General features: G+C 33.7%; 1 protein-coding gene across 1 annotated transcript in view; it reads left to right on the forward strand.

Moving 5' to 3' along the window:
• The window catches only part of Igl (IQ calmodulin-binding domain containing protein igloo), a 365599-nt gene that overhangs the window by 165188 nt on the left and 177730 nt on the right, over positions 1-22681 (forward strand). Inside the window, exon 2 of the mRNA XM_076795204.1 lies at positions 17950-18267. Coding sequence (XP_076651319.1) covers positions 17950-18267 — 318 coding nt within the window. The remainder of the gene's footprint in view (positions 1-17949; positions 18268-22681) is intronic.

Below are 22681 nucleotides of genomic sequence, written 5' to 3' on the forward strand. Positions count from 1 at the left end.
TTCTCGTCGAATAAAAGAATTTATCCGATACTTGTCGAATAAAGATACTTTTTTTATTCGAACCTTCGAATAACGAATAAAAATATTTTTATCTTTTATTCGTTATTCGAAATTTTTATTTAGATAAATATTTTGCCCAACTTTGCACAGGGCAACAAACGGTCAGCTTGATTTCTACGTGACTGTAAAAGAACAAATTTTTTTAGATAGTTCTTTGCAACGGTCATATCATGCGACTTTTGTAACTATGTATTTGTTGCATCGAACGAGATGAAATTCTCTGAAATATTTATTGTTATTCCTATAGATATTTATTGTTATTCCTAAAACCATTAGAAAATAATTAACGATATATTTATTTTATTGAACAGAATTTTATATTCCATTTCCTAAGGTTAATCCTTCAGATATTTTAAATTATGTCACATGAATTTAATTCCTGCACTTCAGAATAAACATAATTAAATTTTGTTATTGAAGTAAATTAACCATTTTGTTAAAAGTTATATATTTTACTGCAAAGGCATACAATTTGATAAACAACTAATTAATACGTACATTTATGTAAGACTTTAACAAATGAATCGACTAACATAAAAATGTTTGTTATTTGTAAATAATATTATTTATCTACTACAGTAGATGAATTCATTTATTAAACAATATATAAATTTCATACTACCATTATGTAAAAGAACATGTGATATTTGGTGTAAGTTTAAAAATTAAAATTTCAAGTTAACAACACTTTCATTAATAATTTTATGAACGTTAAAATAAGAAAAAAACGCGTTATATACATTATCCTTCATCGACAAAAAATGTAGTAGCACAAAAAATAAGAAACCTAATTTGTGCATATTTACTGTAACAGTGAAGTCTATTTTACATGTTGTAAATTATTGTTAGTGGATGTTCAGAAGTACATAAACTTTCTATATTGTCGAGTTGAAATCGCTGTTATTATCATACTTAAAAATATATAACTTTCATAAGTTAATTAGGCAGCCGTTTCCTGTAGCAATGTGTCCTTTATAATGATTCTGTGTAAAATTGTGAATTTTCGAGATTACTTTAATGAAGGTTAATCGCCGTGCTAATAGAGTCGTTATCCAACTCTCGCCTAAGTTGGTAAACTCCTACCAGAATGATGCACGACTGATAATTAAGAAAATTCTCTTCCACGCGTACAGCGAAGCAATATTAAGCGCCCTAGTTTTGTCTTACATTCTCTTAACTATTTTTCACTAATTCTGTTTACTGTTGATATTCTTTGGAAGCTAATTGCACTGCTAATAAATGTCAGTTCGACTAAGCAAGGTGTATTTGTGTGCTATTTTAAAGAAAAATTTCATCGAATAGTAATATTTATTTAGCATTGATTTGATGTACACTCAGTCATCAATCGATAAGTTAATAGATTCATATAACCACATTGCGGGTCTTTGTGCAAAATAAAAATATTCTTCATTCGTTGCAACAAATAGGAGCCAAATAAAAATTTCGTCGCTTCTTCAATCAATTTGAAGAGTTAAAAATGATTTATGGGTGTTATGTTATAATAAAACACACTAGTTGTTATCATAACTGTCTAATTTAGTGTTCCGTATTGTACACTAAAAATGTGGCTGAGCCTGATGCTCTGCTCGGAGTACGCCCTCTACCCAGTGTCGCCAGATGAGGAGAGGGAGCACGAATTAAGGGGAAAAAGTTATCCTCTCTCTGCCAGTACCGGAGAATGCACGACAGAGATGAAACGCGTCACGTGACGAGGCTGCGGCGGAAATGTGGGGAATAGCACGGTAGAAGGGGAAGTTAGAGTGGAGGAACAACTCTTGATCTGGCGACACTGCCTCTAGCTCGGCAGCAGTGTTCCAACCTCCTTGCTAATACTCTGCTAACACCATCTCATGACAATGGGTACACTTAAGGGGGCCGGCAGGGTTTGAAATCCATATGCTTATGCATGGGTCAAAACCTTTTCAAACTATCGCTTCAATATTGCAATGAGCAGTTTAAAAGTGGTCACTTGTGTTTCCTAAAAGTCCAATTTATGTCTGTATAGAGCCCAAATTTCGAATTTCTACCTCATCGGGGAGTAATTAACAATATTCGGCAGAAAATTCGAATTCTGAAGCAAGTATGACGTCACAAGATGGCTGCCGCTGAGAGATTCTCTTAATTTCGAGAGATTTAGTGTTCGTATCGAAAAAAAGGCTCTGGACAAACGTGGCAAAGGCATGTACAAACACGGTGGTGTGCATTTTTAATTGATTACTTACTTATTTAAGACGTAAAATGTCTAGAAAAAAAGGTACAGAGTAACATAGCGTGACAGTCAAGGCCAAATGCCTGCCGGCCCCCTTAAACTCTTTCCATCTTTCGACTGTTGTCAATTTTCCTTTATAATTTTTGTCATAAATGCTTAAAATCCGCAATCTATACATAACATAAGTGTGCCCACGAACTCTGCCCACCTGAAATATGTTCGTTATTTTAAACAATACGCGAAAATGATTAACATTAAAGTTATAGGATTAACAGCTATTAATAATATAGTAATAGCAATTTCTTTTAAGTTGTCCTAAAACTGACCGTTCCTGAGATAACTTGACTTTATTCATCCTATTGCTTTCCTTATAAAATTACACTGAATGACGTATGTGGTACAGGCCTGGGCAACTGTCTAAGTCTAAATAATTAAAGTAATAGGATGAATAAAGTCAAATTATCTCAGGAACGATAAGTTTTAGGACAAATGTACCTTAGTACTTTTTTCAGAATTTACCATACTATCGAAGTCAAGCATAAAAAAGTTAACTATTCCATATAAAAAAAAAAAAAAACAAAAATGACCTTCATATCTCCTTTACGGGTCCACGTATAAAAACTGAATATTTTTCAATTCATAGTTGCACAAAAACTACGTACACCCACTACAGTTAATTTTGCCTTTTTAAATGACCGAACTCGTGCTTAAAGGTTGGGTTAGGTTCAGCCCCAACCAAGAAACCTATCCTAGTTCTAACTAAAATTCGTTTAAAATGGCGGAGTTCAGTATAGTGGACCTAACAGTCTTTTACAAATATCTGGGAAATTGAAGTCGAGCGGCGGTATCATATATAGGGAAAGGTTGCTCAGAATCACGCTCAGAATCAAGATTGGGGAGGAGCCCTGTTTCTAGATTGTTACCCCACGAAGGGTTAGGTACGTACAGTCTTTTTAAACGAACTTCGGTTAGGTCCGCCTTAGGTTTCACGGGAAGGGGGTGCGGGAGGAGGGGCGTATCCCCTCCCCGCGCTAACGGCCGAATTCGGTCAATTGGAAAAAGGCGGAGTTTGCTATAGTCATCCTAACAGTTTTTGGCGAATGTCTAAAAAAACTAAGGCCGAGCGACGGTAACTTCCGTAGACAAGAGTTGTTCAGACTTATGACCTTGACGACATATTTCAAGGTCATTGAAATCGATGAGCAATAGTTACCGTGTACTTTAATTTTTGTAATTCATATTTGAGCATTAATTAAATTCTAATTATTGTAACCATGAAGATAATTGTATAACAAGGGGTTAATTGCAAGTACATATACCAAAGAAGCTCTAAACTGTAATAGACAGCAATGGAGGTCCTACAGAGTAATGAAATTAACAAAATGCTAGAATATCAAAATTGTAATTACAAAAATGTAGAATTAAACTTACTTGTGTTCACCCGGTTTTTTACTCGTTTCACTATTTTGAGTAAACTATCAATTTTCTATCCCCTTTTGCAGTTTTGTGGTAATATTATTGTATAAGATATAATAAGACATATATAAAAAATTCAATATTATTTTTAAATAAAATTTCAGTTTGTAAACGTTGTGACAGTTATCGTATACTATACAAACTTTATTATGTCCGCCACTGTACAGACATTTTCAACTAAAGCTAAAGAAAACTTTAAATAAGTTAATCTTTTTCACAAAGAACAATAAATGTCTGCGATCCGCGATTATATGAGTTTATTAGAGAATTCAGATTTTTCGGGCTAACGTTAACCCTTTGCTGGAATGAATTCTTCAATACATGAAATCTGTATAGTGGTCTCAATTTTCGAAGCTTTTGTTTTTCGTGGACGCTGGCCATAATGTTTATATTCTCGTAATTTCTCGCAGCATTTCTAAACCCTCGTTAAGGAAGCGAGAACCAACAACGTCGTTTCCCAACATCATCGGTCGGTTTTTCTGCAGTCTGTACAATAATGTTATGTCCCTTTATTGTGTCGTTTATGATCGTGGCAGAAAATAATTCTCTTTCGCTTGCTGTTTAGGAAAAAATATTCCCTTTTTAAATAATCCAAGTTAATAATAATAATAAAGGTAAATGTAGTGAATTTGCAATTCTTGAGTTTTGAAAAAAGTGTTAGTACATTAACGATTACATTTTCGCTGTATAAAATACATACATTTTCAAATAAAGTTCCTAATGATATGGTGATATACCTAAAATAATTTTGATAGATGGAAAAAAATTTGAATAACTACACTAACGAGCAAAACTGAGTCTACACTATTTGAAGCAACATAACTTTTTAAAAATTAGATCAAATGACTTGAATTTTATTGAGAAGTTAGAAGGATTAGTTTATTAACCGAGGTGTAAAAAATTGTTAAAAAAGTTTGAATTGGTCGGAATCGCAAAAGAAATAGTAAAAGTTGGTTTTTTTAGCTTTTTTATATGAGCATGTATTGAAAATTTAAAAAATGTGTTTAATTCGCTTGAATAAATTATATCCATGCTGAAAATTTCACCGATATTGGTTAATTCGTTTACGAGTTATAAACGCTTAAAAGTGGAAAAATTGCAGTTTTTCACGATTTTCGACTTAAAATCGCACTTTTAATCGTTAATGTTGCTTCAAATAGTGTAGACTCAGTTCTGCTCGTTAGTGTATATCAAAAGATTATTTTGTAAAAAAAATATGTATCTAATGTAAGTATCAATTATGCACATGTATAATATGCAAAATCTGATCAGTTCACAAAAAATTAATAAAGTATAACATTCGAATAATGATTTGATTATTTAATCATTCCTAATTGATTTATACTGCATTTATGTATGCAAATGTCAACTTACTTCATTTGCAATTATGATTTACAACAAAGAGACATTATTTGTATGTGACAATTAACGCAATGTTAATATAGTGAACAATTTCGGTATAGATTACAGTAGTCATAATACTATTTTCAGTTCAGTAGTATCCACAATACATGGAACAAATTACCCTAAAGGTACTTTTGCAACAAAGCATGGAAGTACTTTTTGTAACAAAGCATGGAAGTACTCTTGTAAAAAAGCACAAAAAGTACAATGAAATGAAAAAATGACAGAGCAGTAACAAAGTAAATGACACAGCAGTGCTATGCACAGCCCGCACGTATTCTCTATACTTTATATGTACGTCTCTATGTTGAATACTAAGCTTGTATCGAAAAACAATTTGAAAGATCTAATATGTTTTGCCTCTGGAGGCTTCTTATTTGTAGACTGTTGTCCAGGAGAATTATTACCTGTGAATTAGGGTGAACTTCTATTCTGTTTATATATTTGGCGATGAATGTTGCTATTTCCTTCTTTTACTATTTCACGTTGGTTTCGTTATTACTTTGTGGATTAGTTTTTTGTTGGTCATTGATAATTGGGATTTTCTTCCTAAGAGCCAGTACATTTTCTTCATCATGAGGTGAAATTGCTTGCGTTGCCGCGCGACCTTATTTATCTTTACACCGGGGTAAAAGACTCATTTACTGACACCCTACCCAATTACTGTCATCCTAAACGGTTTTACTTAAAATCACACAAAAACGTTTTAAATTTATGCACAAAACTGCTTGCAAATAAACTGTAATTCGTACAATAGAAAAAGCAGCACGCAATTTCTTTTCTCCATTGATTTTTGAAAGAACAACAAAAATTTGAAGTTGATTGGAAAGGTAAAAACAACGACTTGAATTGCAATGCAATTTAATAATTAATTGCAATTAAAGGCTATAATTGCAATACTTGAGCTAAAATATAATATTTTACATAATAAAATATAGCTAATGTTTTGGAATTTAGCGATTCGTTAAGTTCTTTAATGTAATATTTGGGTGATAGCGATTGATGCAAGCGTTCTGCTAACCTTACACTATTACTATCGCCCAAGCCGTCTGCAGTCACGCGCAACATAACCTATCTTACGACGTTCTCAACATGTTGATGAACAGTATACAGGGTGTCCCAGCTAACTTGACCACTTTGAATATCTCGCTTAGTGTTAGTAATAGAATTATTAAATAACCTAACTGAAGGGGCAATATAATGATTCGGAAAAAACTTTTTTTAAGCTCATTTTTTCTAGATATCAAGGTCTTTAATTTTTTTTTAAATGAAACTATATATTTTTTTTATCGCGATGTAATAGTAGGGGTGAAGACCTCTTCAATGACATATTATACAATGACCTTCGTGTGACCTTGGGTATGCAAAATCCAAAAAGCATTACAGGTATCAGTGATTAATTTACTACCCTAATTGGTTTGGTCTTAATGGTACACTAAATGGTAACAAATATGCCAATTTTTTAACTGATTGATTCTTCCAATAGGTGAGGCAAATCTTCAGTTAAAAAATTGGCATATTTGTTACCATTTAGTGTACCATTAAGACCAAACCAATTAGTGTAGTAAATTAATCACTGATACCTGTAATGCTTTTTGGATTTTGCATACCCAAGGTCACACGAAGGTCATTGTATAATATGTCATTGAAGAGGTCTTCACCCCTACTATTACGTCGCGATAAAAAAAAATATACAGTTCCATTTAAAAAAAAATTGATGACCTTGATATCTAGAAAGCAATGACCTTGAAAAAAGTTTTTTCCGAATCATTATATTGCCCCTTCGGTTAGGTTAATATTGTCCTAAACGTTTTTTTCTATTACTAAGTGGTCAAGTTAGCAGGGACACCCTGTATATGTAGGTGCAACGAGTACGAAAACGAAACGATTCCAATATTCTAAACGGACGTACAAAATGATGTAATGTGAATCAAATCCGGAATGTCTGTGAAAGCGGCTAGTCAAAAATACAAGAAGCGGTGACAGTATTTGGTTGAGTGATAGTAAATCGATGTAACACGTTTTACGGATGACACAGGGGCTTTCGAAATACAGTGAATCCGGGATATTCGTCGCCGAGAATTCTGAGTTAGCCGTCGCGGAATTATCCCTATATTCCTCGCTGGAATTAGGCGCCGAGGAGTTACAACATAACACGGGTCGGGTAAAAAACTTTTTTATTTTTCATTATTTTTTTATGGGACTTTCATCAACATATTCGTGGCATTTTTCTAATGAAAATGATACCAAATATGATATAATTCGGTTGATATTTACTTGTATAATGAACGATGAAAGTTACTTCCCATTACAATTATGATATATTAACGAAAAATTAATAATAAAATTAATAATTAATATTAACGAAAAGTCCCGTAAAAAATAATTCATAATAAAAAAGTTTATATTTTGATTCAGGGTCCGGGATAGTCACGTGACCTTTTAATTAATAATTTCCATTCACAGCCTTCAGACACAGGCTTAAGATCCGTCTTGGTCTTGATCCGACGAGTCTTAAGTCTGTGACTAAACTTGTCACATTTTTTGCTCTGTATTATCGATATTATGAATTCCGACGCCAGAAACGTGCTTCAAGTTTTTGGCTTTATTTCGCAGAGAATCAAGACAAAACATAGCTCAATTTGTAGCTGGAGATATTTTCTAGTGCGCGCTGCTCTCGATTTCATCCAGAAAACTCATTCAATGGCATAAAAATGCCTGGATTCCACGGCATGCACATCGTCAATTTTTGGCCTACTTTTAACGCTTATATTACCATATATCTGCATAATCTCAGCAGCTCCTGACCAGCACGCACTAGATTGAACCTTCCCATTTCGAATGAGCCATTTACCAGCGACAAAATATTCTTATATAAGGACGAAAACTTGAGGCACGTAAAACCATTTTTTGTCGGTAATGTAGTATGAAGTATGTAGTAGGTATTTTTTTTGTGGTGAAAGTCCCACAAAAAAATAATGAAAAATAAAGACGTTCTTGAGCTTCGCTGTCCTTTTCTATGTTCGGCACTGCATCAAAGAATAGTACGGTCTCGTTGGCAGCATTTCCCCGCTGTGACTTCGACAGATAATTCATAGGACACACGAATTACGAAGTGTTTACCGACCGTAGCGTACTTTAAATGGCGGTAAACTATCGTTGTCCTTTTCTTCGTTCGGCACTTCATCGAAGAATAGTGCCCCGACGACGTCAAGACCCGGGCTGCTCACATATAAAGCGAATATTGTATATTGTCACTGTATATTTCTGCAACAGATGAATTTCTAAACAAAAGTAGAGGTTTAGAAAGTTACAAGAAATTTTTCCTTCAATTAAATATATTAAATCATAATGAATACATATAGAAACTTAATTAATACTTACTAACATGTAATTAATACAGAAATTATGCAATAATGTCAGTGTCATTTCTTAAACTCTCAGTAATTGGGTCTTTTAACCTACTTGGGCTACCTACCATTGTAAAGAAAAATATCTAGCAATAAGTCTGATAATAAGCACAGCGTTAAATGTGGTAGTCTTACGTGGCAGCTTGATGAATAAATTCCCTGTTATCAGATCATAAACTAGCATTTTTTAAAACTTATATCTTGTTTCATTACCTTCACGACTTCTTTTGGTGAAAAGGTTATTAAAAAGGCTATTTTCTACTTACGTAGACAAAGCTATGTAGTAAAGAATGAAGCTAATTGCTCATAGATGAGGGTGTAATTTCTCGATACAGTGTGCGATGCGTGAGGTCAGAGAAGCATATCCTTCGTCCCTCTATTTTTTTAAAAATACAAGTGTTTCTTAATTTTCTTAAGATAACTTCTGTTAAACTTTTTTTAATTATCCATACAATCCAAGAATTATGATGGTATTCTCAGGAGAAATTTTAAAAGATAAATGTACAAAATAGTGTTCATTAAATTTCAAACATTTATTTATTAATTTTGTGATAGTATATCTCATATCAAACAATATTGTGGCAGTTTTTAATTTACAAAATTTTGTAATCTTTCTTTCATATTTTCTTTTATTGTAAATGATGTAGCTGTTATTTCATTCTTTATGCTTACAGGGTTACTGATTTTAATTGATAAAAGTGAATTACTGATAAACTATCGATTATAGTAAAAAATGTTTAGTCTCATTTTCAAGGTATATAAACCCGTTAATTTTCATAATTTTTGGTTCAGTAGCGGTTTAGTAATCGTGCAGTCACGTCGCGTTACACGCATCAGAGTCAATTCTAGTGAGATCGGGTTAAAGTCCCTTTGGAATCAAATCGTAACCATATAGATTCCGTTAGTTCGGTATATATTCTATTTGGCATTCAATAATTGCTCTCTAACCCCGCATTGCCAGTGCATCTTAGATAACAATTTCTGCAATTGTACACTTACTGTATTCATTCGCGACGCAAACAACAACACTTGTAATTATTTCAATTCAGAATATATTTGTCTTGTTTGTTAACTCACGTAATCTACAACCCTTAATTAGTGCCTAATATCCTAATCTAATAATTTAACGTTCCCACACGATACAATCTTACCGCTCGGATTGTATCAATTAAATTATATATAAGTTACGAGGCTTACTAATCTTAAATTCAAATCAACAAAGATTTCTCCAACCTAGTGGCTCCCCTGTTTCGCATTGGGTGCGTTCACGAAGTTTCATCCTCCTAGTAGCTCCTCGGTTTCGCATCAGGTGCGTCCTCGACGTCAACTATCCTAGCGGCTCCCCGATTTCGCATTGGATGCGTCCGCGTACCTAACTAACAAATTGAAACCATTTTCCAGGGGTAATAACCCCCTCGCCGGCCTCTCGCATTGCTCGCAGCCCTGGCTCGTAACACTGAATTAAAATTGTGTATTCACCCAGTATAACCAAAGAATTTGACATCAGCCAAGTGAATAACATTAACGTTAATTCTTCTATTTAAAAATACCGTAACGTAATAGAAACTCTGCGATGTTCCATTCAAAAATAATGATGTCGATATATGCAGATGTATACATAGAAAAGAATAGCCATTAACATTTTATACATATAATTCATCATGTATAAAATTTGATAAAGTAGTAAAATATTTTTTGTTCTCTTCTTGGAACTTTTATAGAGGAGACAGAGGCGCCATTGGACTAAAGGCTATAGTTTTATATAGGGAAAAATGGCTTTCGCGACCTACAGTGTAGACATGTTCACTTATTTAATTTCATACCCATTAAAATGCAAATTTTTGGCATAAGCTTTCAATCTTGATGTTTCATGTTTTTTATAGACTTTGACAGCTTGGTAACTACATTGTCCTGGTGCGGAGTTTATTATAATCTCATAAAGTTTATTATCCTTATAGCTATCATGAAATATAATATGCAGATATTGAGAAGTTAGAAACGGTAAAAGCTTCTGAAATGATTGCAGGTTTAAACCAGAATTCATAAAAGTATACATCATTATCTGCTTAGTTTATGTTCCAACTTTTAATAATTTCAATTATGCTTACCTTGTTAGGAAAATCACAAGCTAAATTTTTTTCATACAAAAGAAACTCTCGAGGACTCTATAACTAATGTTAGTTACACAGAATATATTTGTTGCTGAGCACAGAAGGTTAAATTCATGAATCTCTTAATGATAGATCTTTACTTATAAGCAGGACACTTTTAAGGGTTTTTGGAGTCGCAGATTACGATTCTAGTATTATTTTCTTAAAATACTACCCTTATAAGGGACGTTTCATGCTATCGAATTCAGGCTGTGCTAGTTGATTTAGAATGTAATTTTAAGCAAATAGTGTCATATAAAAATGGTCCCAAAATTCAATAGTTAACAATTTATTATAAGCAAAAGTTAAGATTTTCGCCTAGTTTTATATACATATATTCTCGTTCTAAACGAATTTCAAATGCATAAGAAGTTTCTAAACCAGTTAGCTATTTTTGACGAGTACAGTGTTTACTCTATTGTATATGACCCAAATGCCTAGCCGATAAAAGTCTCAGAAGTATCCACACTGCCTGGTATACTCTGTGAGGGGCCAAGAGGCTCGAGAGATCTCGGTCGCCGAGGAATGTAAGGTCGCGTGGATCACAGAATAGTATCTCCTGGCTGATATATATCCGAGGCTAGACCCGTGTTTTTGGAAATATGTGTATACTCCTCATGAAGAAATGGCAATATTTTGTGTTATGACGAGTATACTCCTCAAAAACAGCTGACTGATTAATATTTGCGCCGAAATTTAGGTACACATTTTTCATAGAGGTCGCAACAGCTAACTGGTTAAAATTGTAAAAACCTTATTTTGTCTTCCGAAGAAAGAATTAATTAAAAATTAATATAATTATTACTAAATAAAAATGAAAGATGTTTACAATCTCACCAAATAGAAAATAAAGAATCTAAAATGCGTTATTTTGACAGGTTCGGTTGTTCTAGTGTTAGAATTCGCGTTGAAGTTCGGAACACATGAAAACTTCCAGACGAGAGTGTTGATTAATGATCGGACTATTGCATTCATCCTATTTTGGACGGTTCGTTTCGGTTGTAAAGCAATCAATTAGTTTCTTGTTATTAAATCTTCATTCAGCCTGGCAGCCGTCCAGTTTGACAAACAACTAATTATCACAGAAAACGGCAGAAAATACGTTGGTCCATATTTCAAAATTGGCCAACGGACGTGCCATCCCGGTCCTCTTTTTCTCTGCGTCAGAAATTCCCTTGAAATTGACCCGGATCTTTCCTGATTCACCGCTACGAATTTTCCATTTTAATTTGTGTAGCGTCTGGTTCTTTCTATCGGACAGGGTTTCTTTTCCTGGGGAGCGAAATAGATTCCTTGAGGCATGCAAACCAGTAGAAACCCAAGTCCCGCCTTGAAATAAGCGCCGCTCTGCTTCTCTCCGCGCCGAGCAGAGCAGAGCAGAGCGGCGCGAAATATCAAGGCAGTAATTAGACTGGAGCAGCGCGAGCGTGTATGCGGCCGTGTACACGTGTCACTAGTGGTGCAGTAGCAATGATTCACGGTCTTCTTTGTTATCAACGTCTCCCACGCGAGCCCATTCTTTTCTTTTCTTGTACTCTTCCTTTTTTTTATATCCGCGATACACGCCGAGCTATGTAGCCCTTTAGTTACAAAAAGAGAAACACGAGCCCCGAGTCCGCATAAATACATGGATTGTGCGTGGCTAAAAAACGTGTCGTTTTTGTTCGAAGAAAACAGATCACGCTGCGAATTTCTGAAAGTTACCTTGTTCCAACGCTTCACCTAGAATCCTTAATACAGTTCTGTTCTGTACACCATACTGGTTTTTGCATCCTCGCCTCGCCGCAAACGCGACATAACTCAGAAAGTATGTTTCGCAGGAGAAGCACAAACACTGTTTTTAAAAATTCATTATCTTTTTTCTTAACATTGTTTATTTATATGCATCGCATCTAGGTCATTAGCGACGACAGTATTTTTACAATCATTAAACAATATTTTTAGTCTACATATGGTATTGATATAACAGTAGTTTAGAATTAGAAATAGGATTACATGTAAGTATACCAATTATATGTATCTTATAATAAAGTCTACAGCTTTGATTGGTTGAAATCTTAAAAGCTAGTCATTACGTTTGAAGCGCTAGACGATCAAGAAGAATATGTTCTATGGATAGAAAATAGAGAACCGATAATGCAAAACATTTAATTTAATTTCGATTGTACAGGATGTTAAAATGTTGTACTTCTTTGAAAAGGGTGGTCTTTGATATCATTTGAAGTAACTGTTTCCTTTACGAAAATGTTCTCCGTGGCTTTGTTAAGGAGCTATTAACAAAAAAGCGGGCCAATCAGGGCGCGGCTACAGCGGACGGATTGCGGTACAACGACAGGTCCCGCTGAACGCGGCGTAGGCATTGGCCGAGCCAGAATCCGTCCGCTGTAGCCGTGCTATGATTGGTCCATGTTTTTCGTTAATAACTATTTAACAAAACCGCGGAGAACATTTTGGCCAAGGAAAAAGTTACTTCAAACAATCTCAGGGACCACCATTTTCAAAGAAGTACGACATTTTAACACCCTGTATATACAGAGAAAACTGTTGTGTTTGTATGGGTCTCCTCACATGAAGGAATTATAGGTAATGAGGAAGCTCACTTATCTCTCATAATTATTTAATTATTAAAATGGTCTAAATCTTCACTTGCCAAATTATTCAGAATTAGTCAATGTTTTGTTCATCAAGTTTATGAGCAAGAAGTTTAATGCTCATAAAACAGATTCGAGCATATTTTTTCTGCATTTATATTTTTTAACTTTGGAAACATAATAATAATTTATAGGATACAACACAGTGCCACATAATTCAAGAAGAGCGAAATGTAATTTGTTGAGTTGTGTCACTTTTCGGCGAGGTGCGATATGATAGCTGAATTACGTGAGAGGGTATTATGTTTCCATAATCTTGTCTTCCTTTAAAATAAGTAACACAACGCGTGCAATGAGCATGTTTCGTATCTTTTTAGGTTAAATTATGCATTTTTATGAGCGATATGTACCTACTTTCTGCATATTTTATGATGCCTGTGCAATAGCTAAACCACGTGTCTTTATGTAAAATTAAGTTCTCTTGGTACTTACAACATCTGCAGTTAAATAGAAACGGTGTAGCCGGATAAGGAGATGAAAAGTGCCCCCAAACCAAATTGAATTTGCAATAGGCCATTCGATAGCTTATCCAAATAGCTTATCCATGTATGTCAACATGGGGGGGGGGGGGTAGTAATGGGGTGACAAAGAAAATCAGGATTTTCCATAATTTCTCTTATCCTCTTCAATTGAAAATTCTGAAAAAATGAGGTATATTTTAGCTATTAGAATGCACATCTATCGTTTTTTCAGAATTTTTAGCTTCGAAACGGAATCTTAAAAAGTAAAAAAACTTTTTAAATGCCGATTTCTTGTAAAAGTTATGATATACTAAGTTTACATTTTGCAGGTTTAGCACATCGTTATGGTTGTTAACATATAATTTTTTCAGATTTTTCAAAGTGGGGGCACATAGTTAAACCGGTCATATGATCGGTCGTAGTACGATTAGCGTTAATTATATCCAGATGCTATTTCTACTTAGTATAACAAATTATAATACGTTCATAATTAATTACAATTCAATTATGACGTATCTGATATTTTTGAGTCGCAGTTATATATTTATAATACCATTTCAATTAGTTTATTAAAATACTACCAAAAGCTGAGAATTACGTCTGTTTCCTAATTTCATTTGGACAAATGGAAGTTTTGGTGAATATCATTGTTTGTGGGCGAAGCAAAGAGAATTTTCGCACGTCGGGCATCCTTGACCTGAACGTGTGAACTCTCGAGAGAGCTTCTCACGTTTAAAGTGCGCTCTATAAAGTTCGTATCGAACCCTACGTGACAATTTGCACAACCCTGCGCCCTGAGGAGAACAAAAAATGTTCCACAATCGTAATTACTTGTAAAACGAGGACTAATCAAATGAATTCATTAAACAACACGATAAAATTGTAATTCTTCAACTTAAAGTGTAATACTGTTTCATAAATAATTGTATATTGCTAAATAAAATTTAAATTAATTTTCTGAATAATTTCTTACATTAATTTCTAACATTCATGTTCATAAGCTTGGAATTGAAATAATAATGAAAATTAAATAATTTTTGTATGTATGCGTATCAAATATAAATTTTATTCACAATCATTTAATTGATTGTGAGTCCGATCTCATAGAAATTTAAGAATAAAGTTAAAAAATTAGAACAATATTAAACATTCTTGCTTTATCAAGTTTTACATTATTCCGTACTATGAAATAAATTCACAGTAGCATAAAATTTGAAGGCAGTATACAAAACAAAATTGATTACAGATGAATAAAAATATCAAAAAATACATACTGTTATATGTATCTAATATACGACAGAGATGTTAATATCTACTCCGTTGTAATAAAACGGAACTAGAGCGCTTGAGAGCGAGAATTTTTCGAAACTCTCGAACGTTAAAATGCCACGGCTTCATCAAGAGAACCATATGAAATATCAGTTCAAAGGGAATCGTATATACACGGCAAAGTTCCATCAAAGTCTACGATTAAATCTCTCAGTGACCGATGCACTTTTGTCGAATCGACTCTACACGTTAGTAAATATCAGAGAATATTACTCCGAAAACCTTTCCACGAACGAGCGTATTTCATAGAAATTTAAATAAGCGGATTCGTCTGCTTTCACAATTTAGAATTGGCAACGATAAAATTATACTTTATGCATCACGGAAAATACTATCCAATTATTATGTTGTTCCAATTCAAAATACATGTTATCTTAGAATTTAAAAAAAATTTTTTTATTTGACATGACAGGTAGATGTCGAAATACAGTCAGTCACAAAATTCACCATATCCCCTTTAAAATGATGCAATATTTTAAAAAATGTATCAATGATCTGACTTTTTTTAAAAACTTAAAAGTATTAGTTTACTAAATGATACGTAAACAAACTTCTAAGAAAATTGTAATTGACAGGAATTGCAAGAAAATAGTAAATATTGATTTTACAATTCTTTTTATTTGAATCTATAATGAAAATTTAAAAAATACATTTTGCAGATTTATAGTAGTTGTAATGTACGCTGAAAATTTCGTCGAAATTACGTACCGTTGCCACAAGTTAGAAACGTTTAAAAATTGTGAAAATTGCAGTTTTTCACGATTTTTGGCCTTCAACTGTAATAAATCTAAGGATTCTTAGTTAGATCCTAAAAATAGATTCTAAATTTTCAGAATGTATACAATTGACACATATTTACAAAATATATTTTTTAAATTTTCATTACAGGCTCACATAGAAAAGTTGTAAAATATTTACAATGTTTTTCACAATTCCTGTCAATTACAATTTTGTTGTAAACTATTCGGTTAATTACTACAGAACAGTAGTTACAGAGTAAATAATAATTACGCGTACAACGCGTTTCGCTACACGTGCGGCACAGAGCGTGGTTCGCGGTACAACACGACGCGTGTGCCACGGGACAACGCAAGCACGGAAGCAACGGGTGCACGGAAGCCTGCGCAAACAAGAGATTGTCGAAAAACGAAAGGACAATCCACCACGAGGCGGTGGCTTCTTTGAGAAACGCACATGCTTATTGACCCATGGATTAGCGCCAAAATTTAACAGATTTTCATACAAAATTTTTGCTCATCATTTAGTAAACTAATTCTTCTATGTTTGTTAAAAAAAACCCAAGTCATTTGACCATTTTTAAAGAAGAAATATTTTAAAAGGTGTACTTTTGTGACTGACTGTACATTTCGACATGGATTATCTGGTTCGTTCACTTTGTCAGTTTATTCGTTTATGATTATTTCAAATTTGATCCTCTTTCACAATCTTTAAAGCTAATAAATAGTAAATAAATTTGCATTTTTAACTCGAAAACAAGATTATTTCAGACGTATATTTCTACAAACCTTTCTACCATTTTTGTAAAATAAAAAATATAATTTTAACTTCCAGCCTTACGATTTCGCTCACAATTGTGCTTTCCAAAATTACCTTATAGAATTTATTATTAGAAACTCTATGGTCGTCGTAAACCTTCATTTATAGTACAACATTCGGAGTAATTATATTGACCAAAGCAGTTTTAAGTTATTCTCAGCGAATGCATCCCTTTGTTTCATTTTTAAAAATATAATATTTTGAAAAATTTGACGATATTACAGATTTTTTATTTATGTTTATAATATACGTTTATGTGTTTCTGGTTGAAAGTGTGCTCATAAGTAATGCGATATAAATATAACAGCACACGTAAACGACATATGAATAGCAACTTCACGTTTTTAAATGAATTTTTTCATGTAGCATGTGTTGAACCATATTTAGCGTTTTATGATAAAACGCTAATTTCGTTTTTTTTTTTTAATAAAATGACGCGTTTTTTCATGTACCATACAAACATGAACATTTGAAGTTGCGCACAACGTCTTATGATGAAACGTCATTCAAGGTCGCCGAAGATCAACTGCGGGGAAAATAATTTACCGTATATAAGCGATTAAACGCTTTTACGATTGCTTTGGCTCCTCAATCTCGTTTTAGAGCATGCGTCGTTGCTCAAGGTCACCACTTTCAACGCATAAATTGAAATTTACGTAAGTTGAATTATTACGTAAATAAATCTTCGAAATGTTCCATCGCTTGCACAGAATAAACTATTTTCTCTATCAGTTGATTTTCAGTGACCTTGAACAACCTTGGAACAAGTAGGTGAAATTCAAAACAGTAGCAAGATTAAAAGTATTTAGGAATATTGATATATTATTTACAGTATATTAAGATTATTAATGAATTAAATTTTCTATCTAAATCTCTTGCAATTCAGGCACAACATTTTTATTTTGCATAAATCTTTGCAGTCTAATAATTAGTCATTGTACATATGCGTCTTAAAATGCTCTTCTACATGGTACATACAAAATGTATCACTCCATTAAAATAGAAAGCAAAATTCGCTTTCGTATCTCTTCTACGTGTCCGCATACGTGCACATATAAAAACTATTCATTTTAGGTTATGTGTCCTCAGTACCTAGTTTGTTCATTCGAATATGCATATTTTTCGGTCAACAATAACGCAAATATTCAGGTGGCCTGTTTTAGGTGTCTCACACTGTATCTATGTTATACTTAGATTTTAGATTTAAGTTTGCTCAAAATAACAGTGCTCTTTGATTCGCAGATATTCCGAAAGTATCGGAGAACAGTTCGGAAAAGGTAGAGTCGCAGGAGTCCAAACAGGAGAAATCGGAGGAAAAGAAGGAGTCCGAATCAAAGGAGCAGGAGTCGAACGGGTCGCAGGAAGAAGCGGAGAACGAAGACGAGGCCGGGGGTAAGGAGAGAGAAGAGGCCGCTACGAGGATACAAGCGGCATTCCGTGGTCATCACGCAAGAAAGAGTATGAAAGAGACTGAATCCTCTGCGAAGCAGACGGGGACCAAATCCAACTCGGAGCCGACCAAAGAACAACTTCAGGCGGAGTTCCGCGCTGACGACAAGGGTAAGTGTCACGTACGAACCCTCGAAATCGTCCCGGAGAGACGCCTCTAATTTTAGAATTCCCTTTCACCCTTCGATTCCCTCGACGTCACTCCGAAAAATGCTTTCGTTTCACGTAAGAACAAGAAATTGCTGAAGTTCACGAGTAAACGATGTCTGAAACGAATCGTGGCTTGTTTCCTTAATTTTCCTCCGGCCTCCAACTACATACGAATCTATGTAGATGACCATTTCATGTAACCCTTCTTCTAAGGTGTTCGTAACAACTTACACGCTAATGGCGTTCGAGTCGTATAGACCCGACTAAAAAAATACGCGCATATCTTTGGAAACTGCACTATAATAAAATGCTTTTAAACTTGTTATCCGAAAGGATATAATAATCAATATGAAAATATACAAGAAAGTAAACATTTATTCGCAGAATTACTAAAACAAGTAAGAATGGTAGAGAAATAGTAAATTTAAAAACTATGAAACATAAAATATTTCATTTATTCGAGAAGTTCTACAATGAGTAAAAATGGTAAAGAAAGCAAGTAGGAGACAGAAATAGTAAATTTAAAAATGATAAAACATATAATATTCCAATTTTTTCACATCTGGATATTTTCCGGTCGGATATTTTCCATCGCAGTTGACTTTCAACGATCTTCAACGACCTTGAGTCCTAGGTCACTGTACGTGTCTTAAAACGCCTTATTAGATATTACATAGAAAAGTATGTCATTCTAATTAAAAAAAAGCGGATTTGTCCTTCACATGTCCTCTTCGCGTCCACCTACAAAAAAACTATTAACATGGAATTATACCACCCTCGAAACCACACGAATTTAGTGTGACACTTTTTTTCTATCACTAACAGCAACCAAATTATTCAGGTGACCTGTTTTAGAAACCTCACCCTGTATTGTCTTTAATTGATGAACTAATGTCCAAAAGTGCGAGGTCGTCACAGGCAAAACAAAGCAATATTTATTTAAATAAAAATTTCGAATAACGATGAAAAGATAAAATAATTTTTATTCGTTATTCGAAGGTTCGAATAAAAAAGTATGTTTTTATTCGACGAGTATCGAATAAATAATTTTATTCGACGGGAATTTTTCTGACGAATAAAGATAATTTTTTTTATTCGAAGCGGATTTATTCGAACTTCGAATAATTTTTTCATCTTTTATCTGTATCTTTTATTCGAATGCTTCGAATAACTTTTGCCAGCTCGAATAAACGGCGACGAGGTCCTACGAGCGCCGAACGTCAGAGACCCACCGACTGACAAACGGCATACAATGTAGGCAGATGGGAAAGCTCGCACAAATCGCGGAAACTCCACGTAGAGTCTTAGTATATTGATTTTTATTTATTTATTTATTTTAGCAAATTTTACTGGTGCTTTTACGTTATAATATAATGTAACAATTTTTATTCTGCGCTTATGCAATTAATTTTGCAGAAAACACATTCACTATTAAGGAATGCATCAGTATATACTATGAAAAACATAAAAAAAAACATTGGATCAGTCAACGGAAGTCACACTGAACACAATTTATGTAGCCTTATCAATAATACAGTAGTGAATATTAGTATGTACATATTTCTCTTATTTCTGACCTTGTATGACCTTGGAGTTCATTGTGTTGCATATAAGTGAATTCGTCTTGACCCACACTTTCATATGATATTAAAAAACCTGTAGCATTTGATTAAAAAAACTGAAGATCACCTTGGTTTCTCGAAAAATAATGTAAATATAAAAAATTAACATCGGTTATCGTGTTGCCAGTAAAATATACAGTAAGCAATGCCTCTTCTTTTTTTATTAAATACTTACTGTTTACAAGAAAAACTGGTCCAATTTGGTATATATCCAGTGTGTACCGAAAATCGTGGTACAACCGGCCGGGTAGTGATGCTACATGCAAAAATAGGTCGAAGAAAGCAATAACATTTTTTTGTTTGACGCCTCATCTTCGAGAAAATCCAATTCGAGAATACACGAGTGCTATAGAATCGGCTGATGCGTCCGATTATGGCTAACCAATTCTACTTCCTAAACAAAAAAGTGTTATTCTTTTTTTTCAACTTATTTTTGCATGTAGAATTACCACGCGACCGGTTGTACCACGATTTTCGGTACACCCTGTATATGTTTATACATTTATACAGATTTGTGTGTACATACTTAAAGGATAGTTAAAAGAGTATTGCCTGAAACCAATGAAATGGTTCCGGCCCTGTAAAGGTTCAGTAAAAGACTTAAAAAATATTTATCCTTCAACTTAACATGTACATATCGACCTGATCTCGTATCTACAATAGAAACGTAATTGGAAACTTTTACGTCAATTATACGTTTTAGTAAATGTAACGATTAAAATTATTTAAAAACGACTGTTTAGTTGTACATAGTTTCTACTAATAACTGGTCGATAATAGGAACGTATCCATAAATAGGAACATCTCTTTTGTAAAAACCTAATGAAAATTATTTCGATTATAGCAGTTGATAAATGAAAAAAGTAACTTTATTGGAGTTGTATTTAGAACGGTAATTTCATGTGCAAGAACCGAACGTGATAAGTAGATCGCGGATATGCATTTATAACGAAAATAATTAGATGAAATACAAAATTGTTAAAACATTTAAACAAACTCAAAATCTTGCTATATTGCCTCAAGCTCATTAAAATTATTGGGAAAAGAAATAAATGTCTATGTAGTTCCTGTGTCTAGCAATTAATGCAGACAATTTTGCAGGAGAAATGTTCCATGAACATCGAAATTACAGAGACAGCGTGTCAGACAATGCTGCACTTAATTATCGAGTAATTTGTTCTTATGGTCGAATTAGAGCTTCGATCGAAAACGTCGCGCGTAATGTTCGTTACTATATGTAGTCTCTAACATAAACACATAAAGGTTCTCGTCGCATGCAATAAGCTCGTCAGCTAACATTTTTATTAGCCATGCAAGCCACGATTTCGCAATTCCGTGTGCCTCTTATCAGGCCAATTGCGACCAGATTCGAATGTGTATGCTCGGTCTTGCTCCGCACGGAACGACATACCTAACACTATTTCCTCCACGTTATCGACGTGACATTTATTATTGAAAACCGCTGTTAGTCGGAAGTGTTCAATTCGAAGCTCTGATTAATGAATATGAAACGTCGCGTCGTGGTAAACCGAACCTACAGGCTGGCACAAAAACTATGTAGTGGAATTCTGCGAAAAAACATGAACAGAATTTATTTAAATTAAAATGAAATTCGTGATTTTAGTAAAATTTAAAGATCTGAACGATATTTACTCCGTAATCATAGACGTCGAAATATCGTCACATTAGTACAGACTTGCAATCTCAGCCGCTGCTATGTTAATGGAACAATTTATTACTGTCAACAAATTTTTTCTACTCTGATCGCAGTTTTCTCCGTTGTGTCAAAAAATATCATAACTAAACAGCGGATTTTATACACCTGTGACAAATATGTAAAACGTATAAAAAAACACATTAGTTTCAACTAATTAAACTACGAAGAAAAGAAATCTGTTCCTCTAACTCTTGTATCTTACAATAAGAAACAATTTTTATTTTGTATAAGAATGCACCGTCTAAACATGTGTATGTGATTTCATTCCATTTCATTCGGTTCGTAATTTCATTCCGTTCAAGCCTACTTAAATATTTTATTGTACTAAAAACACGACAAACGTTGAAAATTGTGAGTTATTCTAATTTTTTTTTTAACTTATTTTCTGAACGAAAATAAGCGTAACTATTTTATATTTTATACAAAAAAAGTAATATTTCAGCAGAACAAACTTGTTGGTTTTAAAAATAAAAATATAGACAAGAAAGTTTTACTGTTATCTGTGGTTGAAAATTAAAAACTAATCTGTGAGTAGATTACACTCAATACATTGGCATGTAAATGTTCCAACCCTTCGATATATGTATAATAACTTCTCTGCAATAGTGATACTGTTCATATTTCTCTTAAAGGTAGGGTAAGGGACCCAATTACTGTGCCTATATTAATTATACTTATTTCTAAAGCATAATGAGTATTAAAAGAGAGATATATAACACATATATTAATTGATTTTAATGAAAAAAATTTAATATAGACACAGTAATCGGTACCCCCACTGTGGTGTCGCGTCGATCCCGGAATTGGGGAGAATCGGCTCGCGACTGGGTAATGGTTTAACGGCGAATGAGTGTAAATTCAAACTCCGGAGAACTAGTCTTTATTTCTAAAATGCAAGACTCGGCTTGCCTTCGGTAACTTCTAAACAGCTCGGTGCTTGAAGGAATTCGGTTCTCGATAGTTCTAGACAGCTCGGTGTACTAGTCAGTTCGGTGTATCAGACAGTTCTGTTGTTGTTACAATATTTTGGAATAAG

The sequence above is a fragment of the Halictus rubicundus genome, chromosome 10 (genome assembly GCF_050948215.1).
Source record: "Halictus rubicundus isolate RS-2024b chromosome 10, iyHalRubi1_principal, whole genome shotgun sequence".
NCBI classification, from domain to species: Eukaryota; Metazoa; Arthropoda; class Insecta; order Hymenoptera; family Halictidae; genus Halictus; species Halictus rubicundus.